This window comes from Sciurus vulgaris, assembly GCF_902686455.1.
Source record: "Sciurus vulgaris genome assembly, chromosome: 2".
In the NCBI taxonomy this organism is placed as follows: Eukaryota; Metazoa; Chordata; class Mammalia; order Rodentia; family Sciuridae; genus Sciurus; species Sciurus vulgaris.
This window is the reverse complement of record NC_136462.1, coordinates 134,249,197-134,264,994: the sequence shown is the minus strand read 5'-3', so window position 1 is coordinate 134,264,994 and position 15,798 is coordinate 134,249,197. Positions and strand designations below refer to the sequence as shown.

Below are 15,798 nucleotides of genomic sequence, written 5' to 3'. Positions count from 1 at the left end.
TAAAATGGCTAATAAATACATGAAGAGATATTTAACTTTGGTAGTAATCAGGAAAAAAGCAAATTAAAACAATATAAGAATTGACAAATATAACAACTGGTTATCTCCACCCAAAATTAATAAACCTCTATTCGTACACTTCTGGGGACAGTGTCAATTGTCGCCACATACCTGGAAAGCCACAGTCAATGCCTCATACAACGTAGCATGCATATATACTTTCATGGAGCAGTTCCCAACCTTGGGAGCCAGACCATTTCAATCCAAATCCTGGCTGTGGCATTTGTAAACCGTGTAATCAATAAGAAGTTACTTAACCTTTCCATGACTGGATTTCCTCATCTGTTCAACAGGGATAATAAAAACACCTATCTTATATGTCTTGTAAGAAGATTAAATGAGCCAATGCAAGGAAAGCACTTGGAAAATTACCAGGCGCATAATAAAGGCCAGACCAGTGTCTGCAACCAGCATTTATTATTATGTCTGTTTTTGCTATAATACATCCTATAGAAATTCTCACTCATGTGCCCAGAGAGGCATGAATAAGGATGATCACTGTGACACTGTTCAGTATCTGAAAAATAACTGGAGGTCAATCAAATGAACCTTCTTAGGTAAGTGGTATAACAAAAGATGTTGCATCCATAAAAATGTCATAAAACTATTTGGAAAGGATGAGGTACATCTCTATGTCCCAGCAAGGAAAGATGTCCAAGATGGTTAAGAAAAGCTAGGTACAGAAGAAAATGTTTAGGTGGATCAAATTTTTGTAAAAAATGAAGCCCTCCAATACTCTACATGTGTGTATGTGCATATATATATATACACATCTTTAAAGGCACAAAAACAAGACACTCATACACTGAGGTGGAAATGGAGGTGCAAATAGGGAAAGGGATGAGGAAAGAATGGGATTTCTCCTCTTTATAAAATTCTATTTGAACTCTTTAAAATGGGAGAGTTGCTGGGTATGGTGGTTTGAGGAGGTTGATGCAGAAGGATCACGAGTTCAAAGTCAACCTCAGCAATGTAGAGAGGCCCTAAGCAATGTAGTGAGATTCTGTCTCTAAATTACAATAAATACATAAATAAATAAGGGCTGGGGGTGTGGCTCAGTGGTTAAGCACCCCTGGGTTCAATCCCTGGTACCAATAAATAAATTAAATAGGAGCGTGTATATATATATATGTGTGTGTGTGTGTGTGTGTGTGTGCATATATATATATATATATATACACATATATATACATACATATGTGCAATTTTTAAAATTAATTCTCAATAAAATCCTGAGTTGAAAAAATATTACCCAATCATGGACCCTCTGCAATGCCAGTGATGTAGGATGGGGAGACAGAAAAATGGGAGAGGAGGCTGTCACCAGGGGCCCAGGACACATCATGGGCACAGGGCAGTGGTGCCACATGGCCCTGACATTCCAAACCAGCAGCAGTACCATTCACCTCCCAGAGCCTCACAAAGAATCCACTGACCCAAACGTTAGGGAAAGATTAAGCAAAACAAGAGCTCACGCCATGGCATACTGATCAGTCATTAAAAAAATCACACCACAGGATAGCTGCTGACTTGGGAGGGACAAGTTGAAAACTGGGATAATCATTTATATAAGACATTTGCATATATGCAAGTGTGAGTGGATGTCTGTATATGAGCACAAGCACGCATGCGTGCGCACACGCGCACGTACACACACACATTTACAAAAACAGCAAAAAAACATGGTCCAAATTTTAACAGTGATGATCTCTGGCTGGTGGAATTAGGAATTTTTGTAATTTAGTTTTTTTCTGTGTTTCCAAACTTTTCTGCATACATGTATTCTTTTTGTATTATACTGAGAAAGATCAAGTAATGTAAAAGTTCATAACAAGGCTGTGCCACCCTCTGTGCAGCCTTGGGTCCTCATTAGTCCTCTTCTCTCCTCTGGAGTTCTACTTTCTGTCTCTGATGTTCAGTTGCACAGTGGTCCACTCTCCTACTCTCTTCCCATGGCATGGGAAATACTGACTGATATGCTGGGGGAGGGGGATCCAGGAAAATCTCCCTGCCCTTGAGAGTCTTAGGACCAACATCTAGAATGTGGGTCTAGGGCTGAGGTGTGGTTCAGTGGTAGAGCACCGGCTAGCATGCAAGAGGCCATGGGCTGGAACCGTCAGCACCATGATAAAAAAAAAAAAAAAAAAGAATGCTGACTGGTCTTCATTCCTGCATAGATGAGTCTTTGAAGTGAGCTCCAGGCCAGAGGCCTGATTAAAAAGGGAGGATCCTCAGTACAGTCACCCTCACACCAGGAGGGCCACACAAGGCTCCCTTCCTGCCCCATGCTTCCACCTGCCTGGAATCTACCCTTTCTGATGTAGCCAGTTAAAAAACATCATCTCAAGCTCCCTTGCTGGCTCAGGTACCACTTTCTCTTTGCAGATACAGGTTACGGACACTATCTATGAATTCAAGTTCTCCATGCTGACATTTACCAGGATGACATTTACTAAACTGTAGTAAGTTATTCAAACTCTATGGGCCCATTTTGCCCAGAAATGCTTGTAAGTGTAATGGGGTTTTAATACCAGGACTTGGGGGATTATCATCTGTGTTTGCTGGACAGTAAGGACCTTGTAAGAGCTGAATGGTGGCAATCATGGTGGGGACACTGGAGCTCACCAACCCGGATAGCACTGTAATGAAATACAGTCACAGCTAGGGATGGAGAGGCTGTGTGCACTAAGGACTTGACTTCTTCTTTACAGACTAAACTTCACAGAAAAGTCTCCTACTAAGGCCCTGGGATGGGTCTATGCCTCTTTTTCTACCCGCTCCTTTACTCTCTACATTTCCTTCCCCTTCTTAGGTTTCTCCAGTCCTCTTCTCCAGTTCTCTTGTTGGCTTCCTTTCTTCCTACTCTTCTGCCCACCTAGGAGTAAGGTGTTCACCCTCACTTACAGAGGACCCTAGGCCAGGATTGTGGGTTCTGCTAGATTGACCAGGTCTACCCTGGCACAGTCAATGTGGCATAGGTGACAAGGATTTGATTTGCAAATAACTGTAGATGACCCTGTAAAATCACTCAGAAGTCTAGTGCTGGGGAAAATGCTATCCAATAATGAGATACCAGGAAATGTCACAGGGTAGGAAAAACTCAAGTGATTTGACTATAAGGAAACTTCACAAATGTCTGCCACTCACAAACCTCCTGGAATTCAGTAGAAAGGGAAATAATAAAGTTCCCCTTACTCATGCTCTGAGGATCATTTACCTTTGATGAATAGAATCAAGAAATCACAAGTCCTCATACAAAAATTTCTGTGGTGGTACAAGCCTGTAATTCCAGCAACTTGGGAGGATGAGGCAGGAAAACTGCAAGTTCAAAGCCAGCCTCAGTTATTTAGCAAGGCCTTAAGAAACTTAGTGAAACCCTATTTCAAAAAATAAAAAGAACTGAGGATGCAGCTCAGTGGTTAAGCACGCCTGGGTTCAATCCCTAGTACCCCCACTACCACCACCAAATAAAAAAGTTCTAAAGGTGTCTTGTTCACTAAAACTTCTATGTGCTGGGAATCAGGGTAGGGCCCAAGAAAACACAAACAAGTAAGTTAAAGACACTGACCACAAGATGCTACAGTCTAGCAGGAAGACAGACACCCTTGCATCCCAGGCTGAGTGCTTCCAAGGAGCTCTAGGTGGACACTGCCAGCCCTGCTGAGCAACAGACAGGTCAAGAAAGATCACTTTAGCTAATCTTGATGGAGAACAGGGTTCTTAAGGTAGACTGTATGGGGAATGGGTATCCGAATTAAAACAACAATAGCAGGCATGAAAGAAAGAAAATGCATACAGAAAGTTTCCAGAACACTAGGTCTGGAATAGCTGAAGAATGTAGTAGAAATGAGGGCTTCAGGGCTGAGGATGGAGCAGGAAGGAGGGACAGCTTGCTCACAAATGGTTGAATGTATTGTGCTTTGCTGAGCAGGAACTTCTACTCGTTTTAAAGCAGTGAAAGGACAGAATGAGGCTTATGATTCTGAAGAACCTTCTGGTGGCAGTGTGGGAAACAGCCCAGAAGGGATGCAGGGAAAGCAGAGTAGCAGTGATCAGGGTGCTATCAGAGTGCGAGAGGGCAGGCCCATTCTGGGCTGGGGCTGTGGGCTGGGGAGAGCAACAGGCCAGGCCTCTGCAGAGAGGGTCCTTATCTGACAAGAGGGCAGTCTCTCCTCCCCCTTCATTGTCCTCCTTCACTCTTCACCTGGAGAAGAGTCTGGTAAAGATTGCTGAGGTGGACTTGGGCCTCTCGTAGGCAATTAGCTGGCTCTCTTGATCATTTCTGAGAATTGTCACCAGGATAGTTTCATACCAAAGAGGGAAAGTTAAAGTGCTAACGTCGGTCACTGATTTACTTATCTCTATGGTGGACGCAACCTGACTGACCAGTCTGAGGTTCAGGAGGCTGATCCATTCTGGCTGTTTCTTCCCACTAAGAAGATGGCTTTACCCAACAAGGACTCTGAAAAAGTGATGTCAGCCCCTGGCAGAAATTTGAACGGCCCCAAGGAGGGTCAAAGAACTGACATTGACAGCCCCTTCCTGGCCCAATTCAGCAAGGGGATCTGTGCACAGCACAGCAGAGCCGCCCGTCAGGCCAGGCTGCGGGGCCCTGCGGGGTGCGGCTTGTTTGTGTCCAAGCGGCCAAGGGGTAGACAATGAGACTATTTCTTCCTCTCCGCGGTGCCACCATCTCGACACTGAGGGCATTGATGGGCTGGTTACCATGGTCACCCAAGGCTGCCAATCCCATCCCACAGAGCATGAGGCTCCCGACAGCTGATGGCTATTCATTCTCATTTCTTGCAGGCCTGGACAGGGGTACTTGTGCCTGCCACTGGGTCTTCAAAATTCTCAAACAGCAGAGACATGATTACATCAGGAAGACCCATGACTAGACAGGATGACAGAACCCATACAGCATAAAAGCATATAGCGTATATAATGGGCTCCAGAACAGTGCCAGGGCCCATGGGATTATTGGCTCTGCATGCAGCTGACCTGACCTAGAAGAAAAGGAGAGTGTCACAGGTACACATGAGGATGGATTAGTCACTGACTTCAAAAAACAAGGAATTAAGATTAAAAGGTGGTGGTGGTGGTGTTTCATTAATTAACATGCAAGTGCAGGAGCTTGACCATGATTCTTCATAAAGACCCATGACAATCAAAAAAGCACACAACAAACAGTGGCTGAATAAATGCATGCATGTCCCTTGGCCACAAGCTGCCCTGATGTGAGTTCTCAGCTATCATAGAGGTGGCAGAATTGGAACTGATCTTAGTGAGCAGTCAGAGGACCAACTTTGGACTGACTCACCCTGGAAGCCCAAAGTCCAACGGCAGACAAGCTAGCAGGCCATAAATAAAAGGGTGACAGGGGCTGAGAGCTCAGAAGGGCACATCCACTGGGCTAGGGGAACCAAGGGAGGTCCACTGATGGACCCAATGGTGGCAATGAGCCAGGAGGGAGGGCTAACCAGGTGGACTGGGAGAAACCCTTCTGGGCAGAAAGAACAGAACAAGAAAGACTAAAGGGAAGCAAGAGCATGAAGAAAGGAGTTCAACAGAGTTGGGGCTGGAATTGGGGCAGAAGGTAGTAGGGTGGAGGAGGAAGCCCTAAAGCAATGCAGGCAGGTGGGAGGCAAGAGAACCTAGCCTGCATTGGACCATGGCAGGAAGAAGCGGGGGACCTGAAAGCCAGGAGGGTGATAGATAACATAGGCTTGTCATAGGTGAGATGGAAGCCTAGCAGCAGATGGAGGCAATGATGGTTTCCAGGGTAGAAGGTGGTCCTTCTGTGGAGATAGGGATCTGCACAAAAGGAGGTTTGCAGCAAAAGGCAATCAGTCTGCCACACTCAGTTTTGAGGAACTGAGTGTGGCATCATCCTAGGAGGAACAGAGGGGTTGAGTCTATGTTTTCTTTTCTTTTTTTAATTTTTATTTATTTTTTTGTTGGCAAACAAGAAAGTTGTTTACTTTCCTGAGTTAAGAATAAATAGAACATTCCAAAGGCCAGCCATCCAACAACTGAATGGCTTAAAAAAGTATCTAATGGTGTCACATGTTGTTAGAAATTGTACAAAGACAGTGTTAGGGAAAAAAATCACAGATTGACATTTAATGGGTATTAATGTAGAACAAGGGTTCATGCGGTTTCCCTGCTATATTCAATTCTTTTAGTTTGTTTTCTGAGGTATTTTATAAACTTCAGAAGCATGTGCCACTTTTACAAAGATAAGAAAAGGTTTAGATTTTTCTTCTATTACTCTCAATAGTCAGTAAAGATCTACAGTAGTGAGGAAAAATGCAAGGGCATTTGTTTTCCCACCAATGGTACTATTTTAGCTGCCAATGCATTAACCTGGGCTGTCAACTAATGTCTACATGAAACGATTTTTCCAAATGTGGGACTGAAGGAGTTAACCTGAAAAAATAATAAGGGACAATTGAGGTCTTACACAAGTAACTATTTTCTTACACGAGTTTATGTCTTCTATCCAATTGGAGAAATGTAAGTTTCAGTGCTGATAAGAAACCAGAACAGACACTTCACAGAAGATGTACAAGCAATCAATAAACATATGAAAAAATGTTCAACATCTCTAGTAATAAGAGAAATGCAAATCAAAACCACCCTAAGATTCCATCTCACCCCAATTAGAATGGCGATTATCAAAAATACAAGCAACAGGTGTTGGCGAGGATGTGGGGAGAAAGGTACACTCATACATTGCTGGTGGGGCTGCAAATTAGTGCAGCCACTCTGGAAAGCAGTGTGGAGATTCCTTAGAAAACTTGGAATGGACCCTCCATTTGACCCAGCTATCCCACTCCTTGGCCTATACCCAAAGGATCTAAAATCAGCATACTACAGAGATACAGCCACATCAATGTTCATAGCTGCTCAATTCACAATAGCCAGACTATGGAACCAACCTAGATGCCCTTCAATTGACGAGTGGATAAAGAAACTGTGGTATATATACACAATGGAATATTACTCAGCCATAAAGAATGACAAAATTATGGCATTTGCAGGCAAATGGATGAAATTGGAGAATATCATGCTAAGTGAGATAAGCCAATCTCAAAAAGACAAGGGACAAATGATATCGCTAATAAGTGGAGGATGACACATAATGGGGGGGAGGGAAGGGTTAGTGTTAGGGTTAGAGTTAGGGTTAGGGAGGGGGGCAAGTATGGAGGAAGAAAGTACTGTATAGAGGGTAAAGAGGGATGGGAGGGGTGGGGGGAAGGGGAAAAAATAACAGAATGAATCAAACAACATTATTGTATGTGGATTTATGATTACACAAATGGTATGCCTTTGCGCCATGTACAAAGAGAGAGGCAACATGTATCCCATTTGTTTACAATAAAATAAAATAAAAAAAAAAAAGAAACCAGACTTTCCCAGACAGAATAATGCTAGTATAACATGTAGACATGTATGTGTGTGTGTAGGCATGTGGACATGTGCATGTGTTTGCCTGGTGGAGGGAAGAAGACTAGCTGGTGGGGTCCATGTAGATTCATTTGTCATTCATCTCTTCATTCTGGCAGGGAGCTGAAAGGCTTTCAGTTGTTGGACGACTGGCCCTTCACTCAGAAGCAGGAGCAAGACCCACCTGTCAAAGATGATGTAGAAGGCAAGTTGGAAGGTGTGGTTTTGGGGCCTGTCAGTCACCAGCTTGTCAGAACCCAGCTGAACCTAAGGCCTCATCACCCTTAAACTGGCCTGGTGACACCTCCCTGCAGGCATCACAAGGCTCCTTGAGTAAGAGAACTCACATGAGAAATGTCAGCTGGGGCAAGCACATACCTGGGCTTCTGGTTGATAACAAGGCCAAGCACAGACCCTGTGAACCAGGAGGGACACAGAGACTGAGGATAAGTACCAAGAAATACATCATGTGCAGGGTACTGGGAAGAGGAGGGGAGAGGCATCTGCAGCCTGGGGTGGGCTGGGGAGGATTCCCAGAATTACTTTTGGGATGGAAAACTAAGAGCTCAGGATGTTCCCAGGATGGCAAGGAGTTGGTGGACACTGGAGAACAGTGTCTGGTCAGCCTTATGGATCTGTGGCCACTAGAAGTGCAAGAGTAGGAAGGGTCTTGGTGTGTCCAGTCTTGCTGACTCTGTCAATAGCTCAGTGTTTCTGATTTGCTCCTTTGGTTTCTACCTAGAGAAACTCAAACCTTTCTCAAGGACCAGTCAGGCTTAATTCTGGGTCTCCCTTTGGACAAACACTGCCTTCTGGGGCCTTCCTAGGTTCACATACTGCAGATAGCTCAGCTCTGGTTACCTCTCCCCACCCTAGTCCTAATGACTCAGGAGGGTAGTTCACTCAATTGAACCCTGTCTGCTGAAATATGTGACCAACTGAGTAAAGATGCCAAATGAGAGGGTATGACACAAGCAGCTTCAAAATCATAATCTCATCTGTGTCCCCCACTTCATACCCAGAACCTCTCCCAGGCCAGGTCAGCCATACAAATGGCTCTTGGCTCAGAGCACATAACACCAAGAACATTCAAAAACTAGGTCACAGGTGACTGCTATTCTGAGCTTCCCCTTGTTCCTATCAAGCCCCCTGACACTCTGGCTGGAATACGTTCTGGCCATTATTTTAACACCTGGTTAAGGCCTCAGCTGGTTTTTCATTGTGAGAACAACCTGTCTGTATCATGACAACTTTCCTCAGCTGACAAAAGGATTGATTCCACAGGTCCACCTGAAATTTTGGGCCAGGTACGTCCTGCTCAGCAGCTATTTTAAGAAAACTATTTAAGGCAAGTTCAAAATCATTTAAGGCTCTTAGATCTTTTAGGGCCCTGGCAGCCAGCCTGCCTTTTTATGTTCAGACACAGAACCAACAAATTAGCTCAATACCCCAGGCAAAGCAAAAATCCAAGGGGAAGTATGGTGTTTAAATGCCACCCTTCAGATAAACATCACTTCCAAAAGCTGTGATTCAGGGTGTAGTGAGTATCTTGTTCTCTCACATAAACAACTTGCCTGTTCTCAGAGTCATCAATGTCAAAGGTAACTATGCACATGGGCTAGAACGACACCCCTTCCCCTGCCAGGAGATGAGTCAAGGGAGAACATGGTAGAAGGGAAGGACAAGGGCTGGGAGCATGGTTCTTGGGCTCTGGGTGCAGCTCTGTCCAAACAGCCATGTGATCTGCAGCTAGGCATTCTGTTTCTCCAGGTGACCATTCCTTGACAAGCAGATCCGCTCAGGCTGGAAGACCTAAAGCAGGGAATTCTCAACCTGGGTCCACAGACACCTGTGCATCCACAGATGTGCTTCAAGTGGTCCAGGAACACCATAGCATATATATATATATATATATGTCTATATATGTGTGTATATATATGTATATATATGTATGTATATATATCACCTGTATTTGTATGTATATATATCATCTGTATTTGTATGTATACACATATATGTATATATGTGTATATATATACACACACAGATATATATGTGATGTACTTTTCTTACTTTTAACATTTTATTTGTGTATAGGTGTGTATGTGTGCAATGTACATGTCAACATATATATGTATACATATAGGCATGTGAATGCACATGTATTCATTCTCATATGTACTGTTTTCTGATATGAAGAAAGCATAAAATGTCTAAATACAATTTTGTATATTCATGTTTGCATGCAACTGTCCCTTAATATTCACAGGGGACTGGCTCTAGAATTCCCTCAGGTAACAAAACCCATAGATGCTCAAATCCGTTATATAAAATGATATAGTATTTGCACACATCCTCCTACATACTTTAAACCATCTGTAGAAGACATATAATCCCAAAATAATGTAAATACTATGTAAGTAGTTGTTATACTATATTGTATAGGGAATCAAGATAGGAAGAAAAGTCTGTACGTGTTCAGTTCAGATGCATATTTTCCCCCAAACACGTTCAATTCAGGTTGGTTAAGGCCAGGGACAAGAAACTCAAGGACATGGAGGGCATGCACATGTGTATCATGAATGAGAAAAATGCTGGTTGTTCATCTCTCTCCACAGCTTCTTTTCCTTCTCTCCCGTCTCAGAGGCTACTACTAACTACAAGTTGATGGGGATCCTTGCAACCCATGCTTCTAAACTGTTGCTACATCTATAAGCATCCATAAATAATACACTATTGTTTTGTGGATTTTTAAAAGTTTGCATAAGTGCCATTGTGTAGTATATCTGCAGCTTGCCTTTTTTAACTCAACATTCTGAGATTTATCTATATAGATATATATCTTGGTTTATTCATTTGTAACCACTGTATAGTGTTCCATGGTGTGACTTTTGATTTATTTCTCCATTGTTCCACTGGTGAATATTTAGGTTGTTTTTTCCTTCTCAAGAAATTCCTGAAAGCACATTCCTACATCAGTCTTGCTGCGCATGTGTGCAAGAGTATGCAGTATGAGCTTAGATGGGGACTTGCTGGTGCAATGCAGCCTTGCCATATAAGCCAAAATGCTCTCCCAAGTACTTGTACCAGATTCCACCAGCAGCATCTGAAAGTTCTCATTGCTCTACATTCTTATCAACTCTTGATGCTAATGCCTTTCCATGTTTGCCAATCTGATAGATGTGAAATGGTATCTCATCATTGCCTTAAACTGTTGTGCTGCTGTAACTCCCAGTGAGGTCAAGCATCTTTTCTGCTTATTGGCTGTTTGGATCACCTCTTTTGAACTCTCTTCATATACCTCCCCATTTTACCTGACATCTATCTTTTCCACATCAACTTAAATTTTTTAAAATACCTGATGCACCAATCGGTTTGTTATATCTTATAACACTTTTCCTAGTCTACTACTTACTTTTAATTGTTCGGATGCCTTTGTTAATATAGAATATTTTAATGTATCAGTCCCTTCCTTTTTGTATTACCTTCTTTTACCATCTTGTTTAACAAATTCTTCCCATTCTCAATGTCATAAAGGTATGCTGCTCTATTTTTTTCTAAAAGTTTTATATACTCAGGTCTTTTAACCCTATCTGGAATTTATTGCTGTGCTATATGGGATGAGAATCTAATTGTTTCTCCATGTGGAGAGTTGGTTCTCCCAGCACCATGTATTAAGTGGTCCATCTTTTCCTGTCCATGTGTAATTATCCTGCTCACATATACAGGTTCCCCCACACGTTAAGTGGAGTCCATTCTACTGACAGGATGGACCATCACTAGGCCAGTGCTGAACCGCTAGGATTGCCGTAGCTTCCCTTCTTGCTCTTCCTTCTCAGACTCATCTGAGGTATTCTTGGATATGAATTCTGAAGTTCCTGTGTGGATTTCATATTCCACATGTAATCCATTTGGGTCTTAAACAGAATTACACTGAATTAACAGATTAATCTGGGAGCAACTACGATATTTAATCCTTCCATATACAAACATAATGCATCTCTGCATTTATTCACCTTTTTCCCCCCCTCAATCTTTCCTTGAAATGTTTTGTAATTTTCAGGGGCTGGGAATGTAGTTGAGTGTTAGAGTGCATGCCTAGCATGGACAAGGCTCTGGGTTTAAACACTAGCACCATTAAAATTAAAAAAAAAAAATTTTTTTAATTAAATTTTCTCCATAAGCCTCCATTTCTTTTATATTTATTCCTATCTTATAGTTTTTATACTAAAATTAATTATAATTTGTTTTATCTTTTCAGATAGATGTTGCTGTTGTACAGGTAGTTAGTATTAATCTAGTAGCACACTGGACTTTCCTTTTAGTCTAATAGTTAACCTTTAAATTTCATTGGATTACCCAAGTTGTTTAGTTATGTGAACTGTCAGTTTGAATCTTCCAAATTTTTATTCCTTTTCTTTTATTTTCCTTTTTGGCATTATCTGGAATGCAGACTAGAGGGGGCAAAGGGTGGCTAGCTTTTATTATTCCTGATGACACATATTTTTTAATGGAAAGGATCCAGAGACTGTATGAGACCCTGAAAAAGAGCTATGATTCAAAAAAAGTGAATAACCACTTATCTAAATTACCTTTGAACTATGTAAGATAAACTGAGTCAGGTTATCAGTTGTGTGAAATAAAGTAAAACAGTCAAGCAAGAACTCAGAGCACCAGTCATGGAGGGAAAACCGAGCTGTGGTTCAGGCAGGTACAGAGCATAATACTAATTGCTCATCAAGGATTTGGAGAGTCACACAAAGGAGATCTCAGACCTGAGAATATAGCAAGAGACAGAGCAAGAGCGCAATTGTCAGAGGTGACACACGCTTACTGTGTGAACACAAACAGCTTCCCTCCCTTGCTTCACCCCCATTTACTCATCTATAAATCAAAGGTAATAACATCTACATCTTATTTATGAGTCACAAATTCTCCTGGTTGAAAAAAGGCAATAAGCTTTTTAAAGAGTTCTTATTCAGTGGGTAGAGGTTGGAAAGCTCCAGGCCTTTTCCACATTAGCAGTGCACTTAGAGGTGGGGACAAAAAGCCGGTTTGGGAATAAAGAGTAATAGGACTTCCTTGAGTAATCATGCCCAGGCCTTTGAGACAGCTCCTATCCCTAACAAAGTAATCCTTCAGTTTGTGAATGTCCCAGTGACCCCGCCAACACCATGACTGCCGACCAAGTTGAGTGATCAGGCTGTGTAGAGTTCACCCTGGCTGCACTGAGCAGAGCTGGGGACACCCTCAGAGACATCCTGGAATGTTCTGAATCCAAGGTTACATGCAGGGGGAAGCTTCTCACCCCAGGCAAAATCAGGAGAGCAGACTTTATGAGAAAGCAACTTAGTCTAACAGTTGAGTTAAAGGCCTTGCCTGATCAGGGAGGGGGTGAAGAGTTTTATTTCTGGGGACAGAAATTTCAAGAGAGTAGACTGTACCTCTTTGCCTGTCTCTTGCAATATCCAAGAAGTTATGGTTCAACTTCAGCTCCCCTCTGCTCTTTAACTATAGGAACCTAAAACCCAAGCACTTTGTAATTTACCATGCAGTTTAAGAGTCACTTTTAGCTGAAGACAAATTGCCAGGCCACCTGGGCAGAGCAGTGAAGTGTGGCAGGAGCCAGGGAGCCTTTAAGCAAACAGGAGGAGTGCCTTCTACAGTCTGGACAATCAGCCAGGGAGATTTGAAAGCTACAGAAAGAAACAGTGCTACCCAAAGGCAAAATCTTATATCACAGAATGTTTGAGGAGACTTGAGGGGTCACAAAATTTTTTTTAAAAGACATACAAAAGACATGAGTATGTTCTTTCAGATAAACTCTGAACCACTGTGTGAAGTTAACTTCAAAAGGCAGAATCTACTTGTCCAGGAGGTCTTACACCCTACACCAGCAGTATCAACATCTGACTTGAGTTGCAGAAGAAATGTTAGATCAGGGCTGCACCACACTTTGCTGGTTTCTGTCATGGATAATGATGAAACTAAATTTAACACTGCCTGGCACTAGGGTTTGAGTTATGAGGCGGTGCTTCCTTGTCATTTCACTTGCTCCTCTCAGTGTGTAGTTTGTAGATTTGTTAACTGCACTGAGTGGTCCCCTGGTGGGACTGAACACTTCAGCCTGCTGAGGTCCTCCACGGGCCATAAATCCGGATCAACCCACCCCATCAGACTTCTGTGGGGTTACAACAGGAAAAAAGGGGCCTGCCTTGGCAGTCCTTCTGAGCTATGCAGCTTTCCTGCCCAAGGCTCAGTACTTCTTACTAGATGAAGATAGTGATAGCCCCAGGCTGTGGCCGAGGGTGCTTCTGCCTCCCTGAATCATTGCTCCCAAACACCGGGTCTTCCAAACAACATTGGATCGTCCCAATAACTGCATGCAAGTATGCACTGTCACCATCCCTAGGCATGCTCAAGTCAGGGAAATGACTTTCCTAAGGTCACACGGCTAGTATGCAGACAGCTGACAAAAACAAAGCACACTCTCTAGGCTTAGAAAGGTTTAACGGTAGCCCCCCCAACCCTGCCTCCAGCCCCTGGGTCCTACACTGCCCTGAGAGCCTTCCTGAAAGGGACTTGCCTCTGGACGCCGGTACCAGGACACCCTGCCTCCCAGAAGCCGCTAACATGGGGAAAAACAAGTCCGAGACGCCCGGCCACGCGCATGTCACCTACCGAGCTGCTGGCCTCCCAAGCGCACTCACCGGGCCCAGAGTCCCGCGTCGCCCATCGAGGGCAGGGGGGCCGCGTGGAGGAATTAGGACTCGAAGGCCATGAAGAGATAACTGGGTGAACAATGGGGACAGCATCGGTGAGCGGAGCGCGACGCTCCAGGGAGCTCCCTAGTGCCGCGCTGACAGGCAGGTGTCCGTGCCGGGCCCGCAACCGAGGCCACACTCCCGAGCGCCAGAGCTGGGCGGCAGTGCCAGGGGTCCCACGTCCAGCTCGTCTGGGATGCGTAAGCAGCCTACCCGCGCCAACTGGTCCTGTCCTCTGGGTGTCCCACGCGCCGCACTCCCAGGAGACTCCCCACGGGGTGCCTCCACCGCCCCACTAACGCGCGGGCCAAGCCGTCCCGGACGCCTTCCCACGCGGCGCCGCAGGTCGGGCTGGCGACAGAGGCGCCCCCTCGCGCGTGCCCGCCGGCCGCCGGGAAAGTTTTCGGCGCGCTGGGTTGACCGCACTCACCTGGCCTAAGTTGAGGTAGCCGTGCGCAGCGGCCACGCGGTCCGCGGCGGCCGGGCCGCCCAGCACTTGCACTGCCCAGTGGTTGGTGTAGACGGGACGCGGCGGCGGCGGCGCGGAGCAGGCGGCGGGCAGCGCGAGCAGCAACAGCCAGCGCAAGGGGCGCGGCGCGAGCTGCCGGAGCCCGGGCCCGCCGGCGCCCCTTGCGCCCCCTGCGCCCGCGGCGGTGGCGGCGGCGGTGGCGGCGGCCCGGGGCGGCGGCCGGGGCCCGGGCGCAGGCGGCGCGCGCGGAGGCATGGCAGCGGCAGGCTCGCGCGGCGCCCGAGCGGCGAGTGCGCCGGGGGGTGGGGTGCCGCCTTTTAAAGCCGCTCCGCGCCGGGGAAGCGCCGCCGCCGCCGCCGCCGCCGCCGCGGGCGGGAGCGAGGGAGGAGGAGGCGGCCGCGGCGCGTTCCCGCCCGCGCGGCCCGGTGGCGCCCCTGGGCCCTCGCTAGTTTGGCGGGGCTCCGGAGCCCGCGACCAGCCCCGGGGCTGGGCGCAGAGGAGGCCCGAAACGCCCCCCACCGGGGGAACTTCTCCGAAGACTTTTGGGGCTCTCGGCACACAGGTCTGCCCTGAGCGAGAGCCTTGTCCCTGAAGTCTGTTAAGAACCCGAGGGTCTTTGGGACATCTCAGGTGAGTTCTCCCATTCCCCAGAGGAGTTGGTTTCCGCTGATGCCTTCCCACTGATCGCGCACCTGGAGGCTGAACTCATCCTGCTGTAGTTCCCCTAGGCCAGGGCAGCCTTGCCCGCCTTAGCTTGCAAAGTGCAGTGTCCTAGGGAAAAAATCTAGGAAAGAGCTGAGAGTGTTCCAGGACCGGGCCTGATTGAAGTGGCGCATTATATGGGGCAAAAGCATGAGGGCAATTAGCTGCATTTAACTAGTTTATGGAACTCACCTGCAGAGGCACATTGTGCTGGTGAATCCCCAGACTGACCATGGAGCATCTGTGTGATCTTGGGCAAGTTATTTTCCTTGCTGAGTAGGCACTGCATCTGCAAAATAGTGGTAGCTGTAGTTTCTAACCCATATGGCTGTTTGAGGATGGCATCAGCTCTTG

At 45.6% G+C, this 15,798-nt stretch overlaps 1 protein-coding gene across 2 annotated transcripts in view; it reads right to left on the bottom strand.

Annotated features, from left to right (window-relative positions):
• Nucleotides 1–15,022, bottom strand: part of PCSK6 (proprotein convertase subtilisin/kexin type 6) — a 176,992-nt gene extending 161,970 nt beyond the window's left edge. The window contains exon 1 of one of the 2 annotated variants that reach the window (XM_079121928.1): nucleotides 14,704–15,022. In XM_079121928.1, the coding sequence (XP_078978054.1) occupies nucleotides 14,704–14,997 (294 nt within the window). In that variant the 5' untranslated portion in view covers nucleotides 14,998–15,022. The remainder of the gene's footprint in view (nucleotides 1–14,703) is intronic. The other variant, XM_079121927.1, reaches the window with a different exon arrangement.
• Nucleotides 15,023–15,798: the final 776 nt, after the last annotated feature.